General features: G+C 46.0%; 1 protein-coding gene across 5 annotated transcripts; it reads right to left on the reverse strand.

Annotated features, from left to right (window-relative positions):
* Positions 1-974: 974 nt before the first annotated feature.
* On the reverse strand, positions 975-17,261 carry PEX2 (peroxisomal biogenesis factor 2). Of its 5 annotated transcripts, none has more exons than XM_036264457.1 (3): positions 17,114-17,261; positions 4,554-4,653; positions 975-2,820 (listed from the first exon to the last, which is right to left on the reverse strand). In XM_036264457.1, exon 3 carries the CDS (start codon positions 2,801-2,803, stop codon positions 1,886-1,888), a length of 918 nt encoding a protein of 305 aa, XP_036120350.1. In that variant the 5' UTR covers positions 2,804-2,820; positions 4,554-4,653; positions 17,114-17,261; the 3' UTR covers positions 975-1,885. The 5 variants fall into 5 exon arrangements, with proteins under 5 accessions (XP_036120350.1, XP_036120354.1, XP_036120353.1 ...); XM_036264461.1 differs by having other exon boundaries at positions 17,151-17,259; XM_036264460.1 differs by lacking the exon at positions 4,554-4,653.
* Between the last annotated feature and the right edge of the window lie 941 nt (positions 17,262-18,202).

Genomic DNA, 18,202 nt, shown 5'->3' on the forward strand with positions numbered 1-18,202 from the left:
CTGGGGAGGGGGGCCAGAAGCAAGTGTCCTGGCGTGCACGGGAGGCAGGAACCCAGGGGTGTGGGGCCCGCACAGCAGCTTGGCCCGCAGCCTGGGTCTCTGCAGTGATTTCCCGCAGGCAGCCCTCAAATGCCCTCATCAAAACCTATCAGTTCTAAGGTGAACACTACTTACCAGTAGTGTATTATCTGCCAAATATTCTTACAAGAAAGAAAAACAATAAAGGGCAACTGTAAAGAAAAGCAATGGGCAGACAGCATTAGATGTGGTACATGTGAAAACCGCCACCCACCTGCTCCGGCCAGGACGAACTGGTGGCCCAGCTGCAGAGACCGGTCAGCAGATGCCTCCAGCTGTCAGCTGCTGCGGGGCGGCCTCAGCTGCAGACCCACCATGCTGAAGCCACACCCACAGGCCTGAGAGGTGTAGGTAGAAAGGCCCGATGACTCAGGCCCAATCCAGGACACATCTAGGACAGTCAGGACAGAGATCGCCTCCGGGCTGGCTAGGGCTGTTGGCCTTGCATTATGGTTCTTTTCCTTCTACCTATTCCTGCTCCTTCGCCCTTTCCTTCCACAGGTGAGGATCCCTAATGACTGACTTGCCCTTCACACCCCTTGTACACCTGCTCCCACAGAGCCCAGTCTGTGATGTCAGTCAGTCACCGGCTAACAGTGTCTGAGTACTTCACGGGAACTGAGGAAGGCTCTGGTTCTCCCGAGATGAGCAAATCAGTCCCTCCCCTCATGGGGTCATCACCTGGTAAGGTGGCAGATGTTAAATAAAAATAAAAAATACATATTGTGCTAAGTGCCATTAGAATTTGTGGGAAAAGCATCACCCTCCCCCCTAATATCGACAACTGTTAGCGTACATGTAAAGTACAGTGTTTTCATGTTAACATAATGACAACACAGGCGCCATCTCAGAATTCACTCTACTATCAAATAACACTGTAACAAAGTTGTCAGTGTAGCAAAATCTTGTCGACTTTATTTAATCAACTCTGCAATCGAAGACTACCACCCAGTTACTTATTAGTGTCCTTATCAAACTAGATCACTGATAAAATAGTAAGATCTTTGGGTACTAAGAAGGAAAACAGCAAGTTTGCAGGGACCTGTGGGGTCTACCTGTCCATCACCCACCATTCCTGTACCAGCACCTCGGTGTCCTGTGGTGACCTGTCCCCTCTCCTACTTTAGGTTCTTGTGGTTTACGTGAGGGGAGGTCACCCATATCGGAGTCAACGGGAGCTTTTTCCATCCCGGTCCAGGAGTGGGAACACAGTCCCCGGCGACCACCGACAGGAGCCCCAGACTTCGCTGAGCCATCAGGCCAGAAGCTCGTGTCCAGTGGAGTCAGTCGCAGGACAGCCTTCAGCTTCCGGTGGCCACCAGCCTGAGAAGGGAGCGACGAGCCCCTGCAAACTGGCTTCACAGAAAGCTTACGATTACAACGGGACCACCCGATGAGAAGATTGCAAACAACAGGGTCTGATCACTGGCAGAGGTGCTGCTGTAGTTCCTCTTTGAGAAGAAAGGCACGCCCACCCAGGGTCTCCAGAACCTCCTTTCTAGTCTACTTTGTTCTAGGAAGTAGCCAACGAAGAAGCACTGTGAGTGGTCCTGTGACCAAAACTGTCCATTATTCTTGACATTGAAAACCGAATGCAATCATTAAAGAATTAATACATGACCATTTATAGGATATATTTAGAGTCCTGTGGATTCCAGTGATTAGCTTTTAGTCATGCCTGGCAAGGAACAGAACACAGTGGCCGAGAAGCACATGTTCTCGTAAAACACACGTGGTCCTCTCAGGATGACTAACATGAAGGACTTCTGTACAACATAGTTTTCTGCGGAGAAAAGAAACTTAGTTTCTAAAGAGCATTCGCTTCGGACACCTCAATCCCTGACTTCAGGGGCTGCACACTCTGTACCTCTGTGCCACACTTAGGACAGGTGAAGCACATGTCAAACAAGAAACTGCTCTTTGCACAGTAATAACAGAAGACGTGCGCACAGCCTATCGTGTGGGGCATGGTGGGCCACTCCCCGCACAGAGAACACTGCTTGCCGCAGCTGGCTAACGAACTGTCACCATTACGAGCGCCGGTGAGAGGGATGCACCATGAAGACAACTTGGCCTTCAATTTGTGGACATTGATGAGTGGTAAGAGAAAAATGAGAAACTCTGCAAAGCCGTGCCAGAGCAGCTCCCTGTTCATATACTCAAAGCCGACCTCGCGCATGTTCTGGGGCTTGCAGAACACAGAACGAATGCCCAGCAGACGTTCCGTCAAAGTCGCAAACTTGCCGTTCTGGAGGAAAATCAAGAAGTTAATCAGCCGCCCTAACTGCAAAAGTCCAACCACGAAGTTCATGCACCGTTTGGCTTTCCCGAATGAGGTGAGGTGGTGGTTTCGAAACAAATCGTAGCAGCGTTCTTCTAACCACTTGCCACCAATGGTACAGACAGCATACCAGAGCTTCTGGTTTCGACTTGGGGGCTGGTATCTCAGGGTCGTGGCGAAGTTGTTTCTGTACTGAATATTCAAAACTGACTGCCCCACGGTGGCGTTCTTGGAGTACACAGTGAATCGCCACAAGAAGAGCCACAGGAGGGCTTTCAGCTCGGGTTCAAAGTGGGCGAGCAGCCCTGGCTGAAATCCATGAAAGCACTGAGTGACCTGGGACCACACCAGCTGCTCCAGGTCCTTGTTCAGTTCAAGTGCATCCAGCTGACTTATTCTGAGCACCCTGTGTGTGCTCTTCGCCTTCTCTTCTCTGGGGGCCATGTCTTCTCCACAGGGCTCTAGGAAAAAGTGCGATTAGGAAACATCGTGAGATAGTGGCGACCTTGTACCATCTCTGCAACTGACACCGGGAAAACTGGGATACACAAAAGACAGGACACGCGGAGAGTGGGCCTTTGCACGGGCCCAGACAGCACACTGAGCAGTCACGTCTCGCTCAGAACTCCTTTCTCTTTCTCCTTGCTTGTCCTCCCCTCTACTTTCTTTCCTGGTTTTCTTTTCCCCTTTGGCTCTCCTCATCAAAGGAAAAACCAGTTTCAGCAAGCTGTATCCTATGGCCGCAAACACATCTCTGTGTGATCCTCCGTGCCTAGATAGTTTAGCAGGAAGATGTTAAAATCCTGAGGCTGGCCCTGGCCGGTTTGGCTCAGCAGTTAGAACGACAGCCTGCAGACCAGAAAGTCCTGGGTTCGGTTCCCGCGGAGGGCACGTACCTCGGTTGCAGTTTGTCCTTGGCCCCGGTTGGGGTCGTGTGGGTGGCAGCCACTCAATATGATTCCCTCACGTCGATGTCTCTCTCTCTCTCCCTCCTGCTCTATCTGAAGATAAATGCAAAAAATATGTCCTTGGGTGAGGATAAAAAACATGCTGAAGCTAACAGTGCTGAGGCTGAGTGATAACATGGCTAATGGCGAAACACACACACTTAATAAACACAAGGAATGACAGGGAACACTGCAGCGAATGGAACACAAGACCTCAGTTTAATGTTCAAGCACTTCATCTGACTCCGAAGGTATACTTTTCAACAAGTCATTTAATCTCCTACATATTTGAAAAGGAGGGTAGAAGAAAAAAAATAATGAACAATAAGTATTCATTGTTCTAGCACACAATTGCAGAAAATAAATACTAGTACAAAGCAACATGAACACAGAAATGTCGTTATTAAGGTTCAAAAAAGCTATACATCATACACTTTCTAAGAAAAGAAAACGATGATGCAAAAATGTATCCTAAGATCAGTTCACAAGTACACTGAAGGGACACATCGGTGCTTAAGGGACACACAGCTTCTACAATAAAGTAGAGAGAGCTGGTTAAATGGTTGGCTTGGTGGACTGACTGATTCTAAATGCATTTATTACATGCCTGTTATGCACAAGCCAGTGGCAAGCAGTGGCAGTTGTGGAAGTAGAGTACAGACCAGTTAGATGTACATTTTATCAATGAGCTGGCAAATTCAAAGTATGATACAAAATCTGTTGAACTTTAGTTTCTGAACGGTCCCCATACACAGAGCACTTGCTCGTGACCCCACAGGCCTTCAAAAGGTCCGATGCACCAGCAGAAAGAACAGCAAGTCACAGGGGCAGGGACCCACTGACGTTTACTGCCACCCCGGCCGTGTGACCTTGGACCAGCCACTTCAGCCAACCTCTGCCTTGGTTTCTTCACTTACAGAATAAGGGATGGAGACAAAATGACCTCCAAGTCCATTTAAATTCTATTACTTTATGATTTTTATCAAAAAGAGATTAAATGTTATTTGTCAGAAGTTAAAAGTGTATCCAAAAGAAAAGCTCTACGTCTTAAAATTGGACTTTCTCCACAATCAGAGCATTTTTCAAGGAGGGAGATTTTGAATTACCCAAGGATCCTGGTGACTGAGAAGCAGGAAGTTCAAGGACAGGAAACAAACGTGACTACTACATACGAGGCTATTCAGTGCTCTTTTCCTCTCAACCAGACCTCTGACAGGAATACTTCTCACCATTCTGGGTGACCTCACCTGCCCCCCTTCCTGGAGCTCCGTCAGACTTCTAAGCTGATAGCAGTGGGGACCAGCTGCAAGTTCTTCTGTGAAATCTGTGCCTCATACTGGTCAGGGACTACCGAAGAGAAAGAAGGGTTCAGGAAAGAGTTCTTTTTGCTCCTCTACAAACCAAATTCACCCTCAGGGCCTGTTCTTTGTCCAAAACATTTTCCGAATCCATTCCTTACTCTACCCCCACAAGCCTTGCCCTAAATTCTGCGGCTCTCGTCTGCCCTGAATCCAACAGGTGTATCCTACCTTCTGACTCCTTCAGTGCATTGCCCACACTGCGATCCTTCAAACACAAGCCCCCCCCATCCTGCTCCCGCATCTTGCCTTCCTAATGCTCTGACCTCTAGTATAGAGTGCCCCTTCTTTGCTCACTAGGGGACATTTTAACACCCAGTCCCTTCGTCGGGATCAGTATGTTCCCATTCTTTAACTGAACAACTCATCCTAAATTCTTAAGTACTAAGTTAGGATCACTTCCTCCTGACTCTTCCAGTATCGGTTAGCTGCTTCCTCCAGGTCTTCTCCTCTATCTAGACCTCTCTGTACTGTACATATACTACTTTTTGATGGTCGATTTCCTCCACTAGAAGATAAGCCCTGTTGCAAAGATTATTTGAGTCTTGTCACTGTGGAATCTTAGCAACTAGTACAGCGCCTGGCACGTACAACACATTCTACAAATACCAAATGAATGGATCAATGGACAGAAATAAGTCTGGGGTGAGCAAAAAGTAGAAAATACAAATTCCCATCTATTGAAACTGTTGGGTGTGCACCTGCTTCTTAGCAGTTAATGTGTGGGAGCTGGTGAGAGAATGGCAGACAGACACCCTCCACCCCTGTGGAGACTACTGTAGGGCGGTGACGGAGGGGTAAGAGTGTGCTATGTTAAATGTCAAACAGACAATGACAAGACGGTGTCATAAGTGACGTGCGAGGGGAATTCAGGTCACATGCTTACGACCAGAAGGGTCTTCATGGAGAGGCCAGACCTACGTGAAGAGTAAGTGGTGTCGGGCCAGTAAAGGAAGGTAAGGACACTGGTCCAGGTGGAGGGAAGAGCAGGTGACTAGGACTGAAGGTCCAAGGACAGATGGTAAGTCTGGGAAAGAAAGCATGAGACTCATCCTAAAGGCCCTAAAAGCCATGTGCAGGAGGCTGTGTTTTAATGAGATGGTCATGGAAGCCACTAAAGAGTAGTAAGAAAAGAATAAATTCTGCATTTTACACAGCTTGTTCTGGCCACACTCACAATGGATTTGGGGCTGAAAGACCAGTTAAGGTGATTGTTAAAATGGTCTGGTGAGAAACTAATGATGGTCTAAACTGGAAAGGTATCAGGGGCATGGAGAGAAACAGGTACCTCTGAAAGCTAGGAAGGGGTAGAACTGACAAGATTTCATGAGACATAGGCCAAGAATCACAGACTTGAGTAACTGAGTGGGTCAGACCGGTTCTCTGAAATGGGAGACCACACAGAAACACAGGTTTGAAGAGAGAGATAAAAGCCACGCGTCCTTTTGGAGACCGGGGCCTCTGTGACAGCTGAGTGGAAGAGGTCAGCAGGCAGTCACGTGGACCGGGAGAAAACAGCCGGGCGGGATGCTGAGCTTGGGGGCATTCCCACTGGACTAGTCTATTTTAATTCTAGCTAAGTGCTCAAGTCAGGAAGGCAGTGATCTACACAAGACATGTGGATCTTGTCCACTTACAACACATTTAACTTTCTTTGTAACAACATAATCTTCTTTTCCTAGGTTAGCTACTATGGTATTTCACTGGTTATGTTCACGGATACCACACATCTTCAGGCTTTCAATCTTTCTATGCTGTGTTCAACTGCGCAGTCCTGCACGCTCCTGTTCTAGTCTAGTCTAGTGACAAATTTGAGCATTTGTCAGAATCACTAGGACTTGTTAGACTGTAGGGACTCAATTCCAGAGTTGTTGGTTCCAGAGGCCTAGAAGGGGAGCTAAAATCTGCATTTCTAACAAGATCCCTGGTGATGCTGAGAATTATGGGCTAGTCCACTTCAAAGCACAATTCATAAATCCGTTGGCATATCTATCACCCATACAGCTCAATGCTGTGTGCCAGCCGCCCACTCATTCCTGGTTCCTTCTCATCCCTGTATCCAGAAAGGCTATTCAATTGTGCGGACTAGGGCGTTCCCTTCCTTCTGTGAGGTTCGAGACCAGTTAGGCTGCCACAAACTCTACGCACATCAATGCACCCTAGCCCTCCCTGCGAGGTCCTGGCTCGCTGAAGGAACCCAGCCAAGGTGATCGTGGACAACCAGGGCAACAACAGAGGAAGATGGTACCACAGGTACTCAAAGCCGCAGAGAATTTCAAAGACACAAAAATAATTTCAAAGTTCACACACAAAAATCTTATCAATGGATAAGATATTTGTTCTTACTTTTTTCTGCAGTTCACAAGTTTTCTCCAATTAACTTATTTCATTTATGTAACCAAGACAAAAACAAAAACATTAAAAAACCTCGTAAGCAAACCAAAATCTACAAAACCATTTCCCTCACACTTAGCATACTGCCTTTCATACATCCAATTACTCCGGGGATAAAGTACAAACTTCTCAGACCCATCCTGGCCCAGGTCTGTCCCCACCCCTGCGTGGCCACCATCCCCAGTGGAGCCCTGAAGCAGACCATTCTTCAGTCCTGCCTCTGCCCTTTCTCATGCACCTGACACCGCCTTCCCTCCCAATGGCCCCAGGGCCCTCCACAACTGTCTCCCTTCACATCCAACTCTAGTTCAAGATTCTCCACAAAATTCACAGCTCTTCCCCACTCCCAGCGCCACCATCTTTAACTGCGACGGCCACTGTCTGTGATGCCCACAGGAGCCCTCAACCACCTATACTGTGATTTCAGGCACATGGGCACACTTTTTCCTAACTTGACTATAAACTGGTTAAGGGAAGAGCCTTACCTTACACTCCTTTCCCAAAGCCCCTGCCACTGACAGTGACTTTAGACTTAGCTCAGTTTTTGTCATGCAAAATTCTGCAATCATTCATGCTACATGGGAATAGGGTATGTATAACTCATCTATTGCAGCACAGTGTCTACAATACAGAGTTCACACTCTGTGGTCAGCAAGATAAGGGAAGCTTTCTGATCGTCAGTGCTCCAGAAGCTCTGACCGTCCTGGACATTGATATTAAGTCCAACACCACCATTCCTGCCCTTCTCCCCCACCCCCTTGCTGAACTGGAAGGACTGGTTTTTGTTTGTTCTTTCAGTTGAATTACCAGACAAAATATAAGGCTAATATTAGGCCAGTTGTGCTGATTTATACATCTTTAAATACCAGAGTCACAATCAGTTTCAGATTGCGGCTGATGAATATCTCACTATCTAACAGGATTTAACACAGAGACAGGCTGGGCTCATAGCAGCTGCTCAGCAACGTGTGGTGAACAAACACGCAGTGGAACGAGTGGTCGGTGGCTCCACGATGTGCCGAGGGAACACCGAGCGCGCGAGATGGACGGAGGTGGGGATGCTGTCTTCTCCTCCGGCTCCTTACTTGTGCTTAGTGAGAAACTGGTCAGAGAGAGTGGTCTGTCAGGAGTCACTGATTTCAAACCCTTCTCTCTGGAGGAATCATACTTAAGAACATTTAGTAAAGACAGGAATTTCTGATAGCTAAAAACCATACTTACCACACTCTCTAACCAAACTTATTATCAAAAAATTCTTTCTTATCCCTCCCATTACAGTGTAACATTTTTTCCCTTTCTTTCCCCAGGCCTGGCCTCAGTGCAATTAAGGACAGCTGGGCCCGACCTCCCGGCTCCGTCCGACTTCGCCAGACCGGCAGACTATTACTGAACCCATCTTCAGCCTTCCCTCTTCCAGAAGAATAAGCTGTTTCTTTATTTTTTGTCCCAGGCTTTCTTTTCCAACACTGTAGTCATTTTGTGTGCCATCCTTTAGTGGTAGACAGAACAGACACGTCCATCACACCGACCACTACACACCGCAGTCGGTGCAAGCGGAACACACAGCCTACGCTCTGCATGCCTGCCAAGCGACAGCCGAAGTCACAAAGGCGGATTTAAAACCAATCAGACCTGGGCTCGAGTTCTAGCTTTGTCATTGACTCGCCATGCGATCTGAAGAAAGTCTGTGGCCTCAGATTCTTCAAAAGGTTGGAAATACCAGCTACCTCCCCACACTGTTGAGGTTAAACCAGCTAACGTTCTGAAAGTGGTTTGGAAATGAAGAGAGGCATTATCATCATATTATTTCTACTTTGCCTGGGGATGGGCCTAAGAAGAAAAAGACACTGAGTTCGTTTTGGCAAATCTCATTTCAAAAGGCTGAAACCTTCATTATTACCCACGTCTGAACGTTCCAGTCCGGGAGAAGTACAGGCCACCCTACTGAAGCCCAGTGTGGCCGTCACACGGACAGCGTGAAGGCACCAGCAGTGGGGCCCGCCGGGAAGGGCAGACTCACGGGCACCGCACTCTTAACTGGCATCTGGTCTGGAAGGAGATGATAAAGGGGGGATTCTGAGAGAGTGGGATGGGCCCCCCTAGCACTGAACGCCCATCAGCATGGCTGGGTCTTTACCGGGAAGCAAAGAAACCTCAGGCTCCTGCACAGATCACCTCCGACTCCAGGGAGCTGTGCTGCCCTGGGCATGGTACAGACAGCCTAGGACGAGCGTCCAGCCTTGTTCAGCACCAGCACACTATTCCTCTTCCTCTCCTCTCCTCTCTCCTCTTCCTGGCAGATGCTGTTATTCTAGCACACTGGCTGCACAGAAGGGTAGTGCCCAGGAGCAGGAGAAATGCATGAAATAGAAATAACTACAAGTTCAGGTCATCTGATCATGGAAGCTCTTCCCTCCACGGCTGCACAGTAGTTGCCCACGAGGTTGTGGAATACAGAAAAAATGCCATGTTACATAAAGTTCTTCTCAGTCTACATTTTAGTGAATTCTAATTCTCTAGCAAACTGCTACTTAATTTAACTAACAGCTACTGAGTGCCTACTAAATGCCAGCCATTCTCCTAGGTAACAGACTTGATCCAAATATTTAACTCTCAGTTAACTTTTCATTCAAAAAATAATTTTTTTTTAATCCTCACCCGAGGACATTTTTCCATTTTTTGTTCATATAGAGTGGGAAAGAGAGAGAGAAACATCAATGTGAAAGGGACACATAGAGTGGCTGGCTCCCGCATGACCCAACCAGGGCCGGGGACAAACTGCAACTGAGGTACATGCCCTTAGAGGGAACCAAACTCAGGTCTTTCTAGACTACAGGCCAACACTCAAACCACTGAGCCAAACCGGCCAGGGCTCATTCAAAAATTTTTAAAGAAATAGGATGATACTGCAATCAGGATTAGCCACTGATGTCTTAGCAGAGAATGTATCTTGAAAGGTGAAAACACAACACTCCCCAGGCAGAAAAAGTTGTATTTGAGGCAAGGGAACAGGTGTGCAAACCCCAGAAACGTGCAAGGCAGGATGCCTGGCCGCAGCCTATCTGAAAGACACAGGGATGGGCTCCGACACGAGCTATGTCCTCCGTCACTTCCTCCCCATCACTGTGTTGCACTTGTGATGAGCAAGCAAAGACACATGTCACCTGCTGTGCCCAGAGCAGCCGGCTTGGCAGGTGGGACTAGCTGAAGAGTTGACCTACCGTAAAAAAAGACACTGTTTTAGGGAGAGTGCGCTGATTTTGCAGGCAAGGATAAACATTGAAGGGAAGAGAGATAACAGGATATATATTTTAGAGCATTCTTTTGACGGCAGAGTTCAGACTGAAGAAAGGGAGATCAGTTATAGGAGCCCTGCAACAATTCAAGGGCATTAACTCAGGTGCTAATAACTTTCCAGAAAAGTCCAAGTGATTTAACTTGCTTCATTGAGAACTATGAAAAAGAAGATTACGGTGTCCTCACATTTTCAAGTCAAAAATCCCCAACTCTTCTGGTAAACTGTTCTTTCCTGACCCTGTTACACTGATGACCATCAATGCCAACTACTGGATGCCCAGGTCTACTCTACTTCAAAGAATTTAATGTAAATAAGCGACAACAATACCCAGATTATTGGTTCTTGTAGGTTACTATCTAGTCTCATAAAAGTAGGTTCAAACTTGGTTAAAAAAAAAACAAAAAACAAGCTAATCTTTATTTTCGAAGTTGAGATTGTTCTGAATGGAAACAAACACCATCAGCTTTCGTTCAAACTGACTCTTCCAGAATGCCCCAAACAGGCAAGGCTTTTTCCTATTTTGCCATAAATCTCATTCCTTTAATGTACAGTCCTAACTCCCCCTCCTTCCCCACTCCCCAAACTATTCTAATTTAAGAATCTAAATGGCTTACACAGGGAAAAACATTTATGACCAAGAAAAGAGACTTATAAAAACAATTAAAAGTATGACTGGCACTAAATAATGTTGTACTTGGTAAAGGACAGGATATGTGAGAAAGATGCTTAAGGCAACATCAAGACCGGATAAAAGTACAGCAACTACCAGGGTTAGCATGATTAACTTGTCACATAAGTATGTATGACAAAATAATCCAGCACTAAACACTATTAAGACGGTCTCCTGCTCACATTTGATCTCTAGATATGTCACTGATATTCTTTCACAGAGAAAACCCTGAAATTCATTTACTAAGAGCAGCGGTACATATCCTTATCCCGTAAATAGCGCGTGCTTCCTTTTGCTTTTCATTCCCCAAAATAAAACTCCGTCAGCTATACCGCATTCTAAAACCAACACAAACGATTCTATCTCACTAAAGAGGGAAGAATGTTTCAGGATGTATTTCAGAGCTTTTATTGAGTCGAGCACGAATTATGTATGAATATATTTTATTTAAAAACACGTTATTGACAGAAATCTATCAATAATAATGTGGGTATTGTCAAGGGCCTGTCAATATTAATGTAATTATGATTAAGGGGATGACATGGATTTTTAGCTATAATACCAAGTAACATCTCCCACATTGCTGCTATCAATATACACACTATTATTGACCTGTTCCGAGACTCAGTACTAGATGTATTACCATTAGGCATATTTGTCAATGCATGCTGCCTACAAAATTTCTACGTTGAAATTTACAGTCCTGTAAACTCCGTCAGCGGGAACACGTGACTCCCAAGTAATCTCTCAGGCATCAAACCCATCCATTCCCCCCACCCCCCAGGCTATCCTTTCCCAGATCCACAATAATCAACTAATTTGTAGTATGATAAGGTTGCTGCCACAGTATCCTAAGAGTTCTAGTGATTAAAATGGAGGAAATGTATATACATTTTTTTTCTTTTTAGGGTAAAAAACATTTTTAAACTAACATTTCGCATTATGAGGTTATGTGAATAAAGTTCTTAAACTAGAGATTTTAAGCTTTGAACCTCCACCCTACTATTTCCTTTGTGTGGTCAGATAGATTTACTGTCCATTGTATTGAAATCAATACAATTAAATGCGACGTGCATCAAAGAAGGATTTAACAGGACGCTGATTCCCAGAACACATTTCAAACATAAGCATGAGAGAAAAAGCTATGGCCCAGACCATTAGAACCCTGTGACCTCCGACCCTGGGAACAGGCCTAAAAGTCAACAACAGTAAGTTCAAATCCCACTTTGACCACAGACTTGCTAAGTGATTGTCACTGCTCTTCTGCTGCTCCATTTCATCAAGTGCACACCAAGTTTCCATCGTTTATCCCAACTGTGCTCCTTTGGATACAGGCGAGACATGCAGAACTTTAAAATTCTGTTATGGACACTAGACCTCAAATTACTCTTTACTTAAAGGTAATCCTCAACAAAATCCAAACTAATTTTTTTCTTTTGGGGTGTGGTAGTGGGGATACAACAAAATGTTTCTAGAAAATATTTGAAGAAAAACCTCAAAATACCATAAATTTCTCCAAAAGCTGAACAATAAGTTGGCCTAGCAGAGGGGATATACATAAAAATACTATTTGAAGAGAAGAAGGAACTCAATTCAAATACTACAATTTCAAGACAATTAGTATTACAGAATTGAGCATCTTACCTATTTCATTTACAGTACATTTATTCAAGTATCTAAAACAAACACAAAATATTTTTTTAAACCTAAAACAGAATTCTTAATACTTTGAGCTACGCTTTACAAAGATATTTTTAACAGAAGGGCATGACACTCAGAATCTTTTCTTTCAGAAAACTGTTACTTCTGGGTCTTGAAGAGAGAAAGCACACTGTGAAAACAGAGAACAGATGTTTGAGAGAATGTGGTCGGTTCAGATCAGTTCTATATTCCAGCCCAGGTTCACCAACAGACTGTGTGACCCTGGTCAAGTAACTGTACCACAGTATACTTTTCAGCAGTCAAAAAAATAAGCAAGTATAAAAATTTTATTTATCTAGAATCCTTATAGGAATTGCTTTAGGAAACCTCGGAGGAAGAAAAATAATAAAAGTACAGCTACTGCCAACTGCAGAAAAAGAAATGTTGAAGACGAGTCTGGAAAAGGCCAGAGCAAGTGGAGAAATCAGAACGGAACACGCGAGACAGAACAACAATCCTCGTGGAAACAGTGAAGCCTCATGGATCCTAATCCCACCAGCTCGTGAGTTTACAGCTGCAGTCAACACGCACCACTTACTTACTGGGACTGAGTGCCAAAAGTGACCGCTGTGGCTAAGTGTCCTTTGCAAAATGAAATAGTAAGTCATTTCATCCTTACAATATGATAAAAGAGCTTCTCTTACTATTTGTTTTAAAACAAGGAAACTGAGGCACAGAGAGATTAGCTGGCCAGTGTGAAATCACACAGCTAGAAATAACAGAGCCATGCTCTGAACCAATGTACTGTACTGACAGGTGGTGCTGGACCTAAAAAATATTAACCAAAAAATGGTGAACATGGCACCAGTGGGCATGCAGATGGGGCTTTTTTTTTTTAACTCATGTTTATTGTTGAATGTATTACAGATGTCCCCCCTTTTTTCCCCATTGATCCCCTCTTCCCCAATCCCACCCTTCTCCTGCCTTCCTCACTATTGTGGGTGTCCATTCGTTATGCATATAAGTTCTTTGGTTTATCTCATCCCGCCCTCCCTCCCCCTTTCCCTTTGAGGTTCATCAGTCTAATAACCAATCTGTACTTAATTCCTTCATCTTTTTCACCCATCCCTGCTTTAAGAGGCTAAGGACCAAGAGGTTAAGAGTACAGGCATAAACTATAGCAAACGTGCCAATCCAAGGATGAGCCAGTCACACAACACATGCTATATATACATTTAGAAGAGGGCTCCAGGATCTAACTGCCTAAGAGAACTCAAAGTGACATGAAATTTTTAGAACACAAATTTCACTGCACATTTTATGGTGCTGGAGAGAACGTGGAAAGCCCCACATGGGCAGAGATGTCAGCAATGCAAAAGGAGCAAGTGCCACATGCCACACGCCGTGTGGGAAGCGCTGCAGGGTTTCTTTACACGTTTTATCTGTCTCACTGGAGTCTCAGAACACAGTCAATATTGTCACGCCCATTCTAAAAAGACCAAAATTAAGCCTTGAGAACATTACCTCATCTGTTGAAGGCCAAGCTGGCAATTAGTACATTTCTGGTAAAAACTAGAGAAATTGTGGAACACACTAAAGGAAATTAGTAGTATGGATATTTAACAAGCGTGGATCAAATTCAATACTGCAGAGCTCAAAGCACAATTTTCCCCCTCAAGACCAGACTGCCAGTCACTCTCAGGACTGTGGATGGGGAAAGAAATGACAGGAATGTGGTCGAGTTGCCCATGCTGCCTGGGATGCCTGTCACCCACCCCCAATCCCTCTCCCTGCTTCTACACGTGTGGTCAGAGAACTGTTCAGAGATCGACTGTCCATTCGGCACAAAGGGAATCTGTGGGCACAAAATGAGGCATGGACATTCATTTAACAACTGTGAACACATGCTACACACAAAATAGAGGCAACACCAACTCCCCTAACACTGGAAGGGAATGGTTGTGCATAATCAAAACAGAATTACTCTGGAGCCCTTGGTTTTCATGTTTTAACAGTAAGAAAGAAAAGACACATGGATGAAATTTTATCTCCTGACAGGCAGGTAAGATGGGATGCTCTGATAAAAAGAAAACATATTAAATAGAAAATACAGAAAAGGGCATTTGGTTGTATAGATGGGACAGGTTGGGAAGAAGTGATCAATGACCAACAAACAGCCCACAATGGGAAGGACAGAGGTGCCCATACCCCCCTCTCCAGCCTCCACTTGCAGACCCAGGGCAAGGGGAGCAGTTGGGGCTTTCTCCTGAGGTTTATTCCACATTCTGAAGTAATTGAAGAGGAACGTGGGATGTTTGGAGACTGGGGTCATTTCACAAGAAAGCAATAAAGGGAACATCTAATTTGCTTTTAGGCTGCCCAGCCCAGATAATCAAAAGGGAGGGGGAGGGAAAAGGAGCAAGTGATTCAGAGCAGAACTTTTGCACAGAAATAAAGACTGTGCATGTGACCTCTATTTCCCTGCGCTGCAGGAACCAGCACACGGTGGACTATGAGAGGGATAGAAACTAGTGTCATGTGATGCTGTGAGGACCAAGAACTTTGCTAGTAACAGAATGCTGGGCAAGACTAACATCTTAACATCTGTAAGGTTCAGCTACCAAATACATCAAATGGAAAGATGATTACAAGCTTCAAATACAAGTAAAAACTTTATGGCTAAAAGGGTAGGGGAAGAAAGAAAAATAAAGAATTATGATTCTGATCATAAAGAATTAAATTTGAAGTCTGTATCTATTAAACAAATGAGATTGAATATAGACATGTTTATGGCTTTTAGTAATGAATTAAGTGTGAACATCTATCTTTTATTTAAAAAACTAATACATAGCCCAGCCGGTGTGGCTCACTGGTTGAGCATAGACCCATGCACCAAGAGGTCCCCAATTTGATTCCTGGTCAGGGCACATGACCAGGTTGTGGGCCAAACCCCCAGTGGGGGACTGTGAGAGGTGGCCAATAGATGTTCTCTCTCATCGATGTTTGTATCTCTCTCTCTCCCTTCCTCTCACTCTAAAATCAACAAAGAAAAATATTTTTTAATAAAAAACTAATACATAAATGCACATTGAAAACAAATAATTATCCTAAGAAAGAGAATTTAAAAACTAAAAGGAAGCACACAGATCATCTAGTCTGAGCTTTGAAGGTAACTTTAACAGAAACCCTGTTTTTCAAGCAAAATACATAAAATAGCTGCTGAGGGTCTACTTGCTTTGCCCCTCCTTTACAAAGCTCCAAGAAAATGCTATAGTTCTTCTATGGAACAGTTAGTAAAACCACAGGTGGCGGGCAACTCCCATTTTCTAAAAATGAGGAGAATAAGGCCAAGAGGTAAAGCTGGGCAAAAGAAAAGCAGTCAGGTCTAGAACTCAATTTTCTTGACTTAGTGCAGCATTCTCTCCATTATGTCCTTTACTCCTATTTTCCTTCCTTTTTTTTTCTTAAGAAAAAGAGCATGAGGGGTTCTCTCTTTGACTTTGTAAATAATTCTACTCACTCTCTTCTTTCAAATCTACTTCCTTCTCAAGAGCATTCAACTCTAATCTTTCTGGATACAGGTAGCTGATAATAGTGAATCAGAAAGAATATGGTGAAAGAGAAAAATGCGAAGTCAGCTATCCCAAGTTTATCCTGTTCAGGTTTAACTAAAGGGAACACATTAGGGGATGGTGTTGAGACTACAAACTGTGGTGTGGGTGGAATCTCAGTCTCCCTGTGATTGCTTTTAAATGTTAAGGTCAAAATTACTTCCAAAGCCATCATAGAATACTAGCTAGAACAGGTTAGACTTGAATGTTCAACAACTGGTCTCATTCTGCAAAAAGCCCTTTCATTCACAAAATGTTGTATTGTTGGAAAATGGAACCTAAAGAAATGAACAAACAATAACTTTTAACTTCAGGCCCCAGAAGAAAAATGCTACTGATTCTCATATTTCTTATCAGAAATCAGTATTAAATATAACAAAATCATTGCAAGCAATTCTATAGGCAAACTCTCAATAACTCCTCCTCCACAAGAAAATTAAAACTGCTTTTAAGTGCATAGGCTTTCAAAAATGTTGGAAAGTGCATTGCTCTCATTTGGGGGTGGGGGTAGGGTGTTCCAAATATAACACTAAGAAGTGAGGTGTGGCCCCTGCATAATCGTTAAGCCATTAACAACAGGTAGCTCCTAGCACCGCTGAGCGCTGGGCAGAGATTCAGAAGTTTGTCTCCAGAAAGTCCCTCTTGAATGCACCGAGCTCAGGCTCTGTCTTTTCTTCCTTTACATGGTGCGATCCTAAGCCTAATTTTCGGAGTTTAGGTTTGCTTCCTTGTCTTTCCCCAAATCACACTCTGATGTGCCTCCTCCGGGAAGCCAGTGACCAGGGAACTTGAGCAAAGGGCGACAAGGACAAGGCGGTGAGGCTGCAAGGCTGACCTCGGGCTGCTCTGTGGCTCCTCGGGCCGACACTGACCTTAGGAGCCCGCGACGCGCCCCGCTCCACCGAACTTTCTTGGAAACACTCTAGGAAGCTCGGCTTTTCCTACCAGAACCTGGCTACACAGGCTTCCGGAACTCGCAGGCTTCCGGGGCGACGCATGACCCGGAAGTGTCTAAAAAAACGGGAAAATTAAACCAACGAGAACAGCGCTTTGGCGCCAGGCGGAAGGCCGGGAAAGGCCCAGCAACAGCGAACGCCGGCGAGCCGAAGGGTCGAAGGGCCGAAGGGCCGAAGAGCCGAAGGGCCGAAGGGCCGAAGAGCCGAAGAATGCACCGCGCGCGGTGATTGGTCGGCGGGCCGTTTGGAGGAAAACCGTATTTGATTGGCAGGAGAGTCGCGAACCCGTCAGCCTGGGTCGGGGCCGCGCGTGAAGAGGTCCCGGGGTCATGGGGCGGCGGCGGAGCAGGGTTTCTCGGGGGCAGGGCTTTCCCTGACTTCGGCCGCGGCGGCCGCGGGACAAGCGCCGCGGGGTGGCGGCGCGGCGCCTCTGCATCCCCGGGCCCTGCGCTCTCTCGCCCTGGGTGGAGGGCCCGTTGCAGGGTAGCCTCGTGGGGAGGGGCCCAGCGTGGGCGGCAGCTGGCGGGCGGGGGCGCGGGGCCGAGGGTGGGGGCTTGCTGCCCCTGCGGGCTCAGGAAGGCTGGTGGCCGAGGCCCTGCGGGGCGGGCTGGAGGCGCTCGCGCCGTCGGGGCGCTGAGATTGGCCGCCGGGTGGGTCCGAATCACCCCCGAGCTCTTGGAAACACCGACACAGTCTTCCCCCTCTGGGAAACGGAGGCAGGGTTTCTGGGCGGGGGCCCGTGGGAGGCCTGTTCTGAGCGCCCCCAGCCTGCCTCCCCATTCCACGGTGCGGGTGGCAGTGCCCACCCGGGGGTGCTCCGAGGTTTGAGTCAGCAGGTAGAGCAGCCCGCACAGCAGGTAGAGCAGCCCGCACGAAGGGGTCTGCACAACGTTTTAGTTCTTGCCGCACTCCCCCAACCGCCGGCCTGCCACAGCTGTACTGTTAGAAGAGCAGGTCCTGTGTAACGA

Source organism: Molossus molossus, unplaced genomic scaffold, assembly GCF_014108415.1.
Source record: "Molossus molossus isolate mMolMol1 unplaced genomic scaffold, mMolMol1.p scaffold_m16_p_16, whole genome shotgun sequence".
NCBI lineage: Eukaryota > Metazoa > Chordata > Mammalia > Chiroptera > Molossidae > Molossus > Molossus molossus.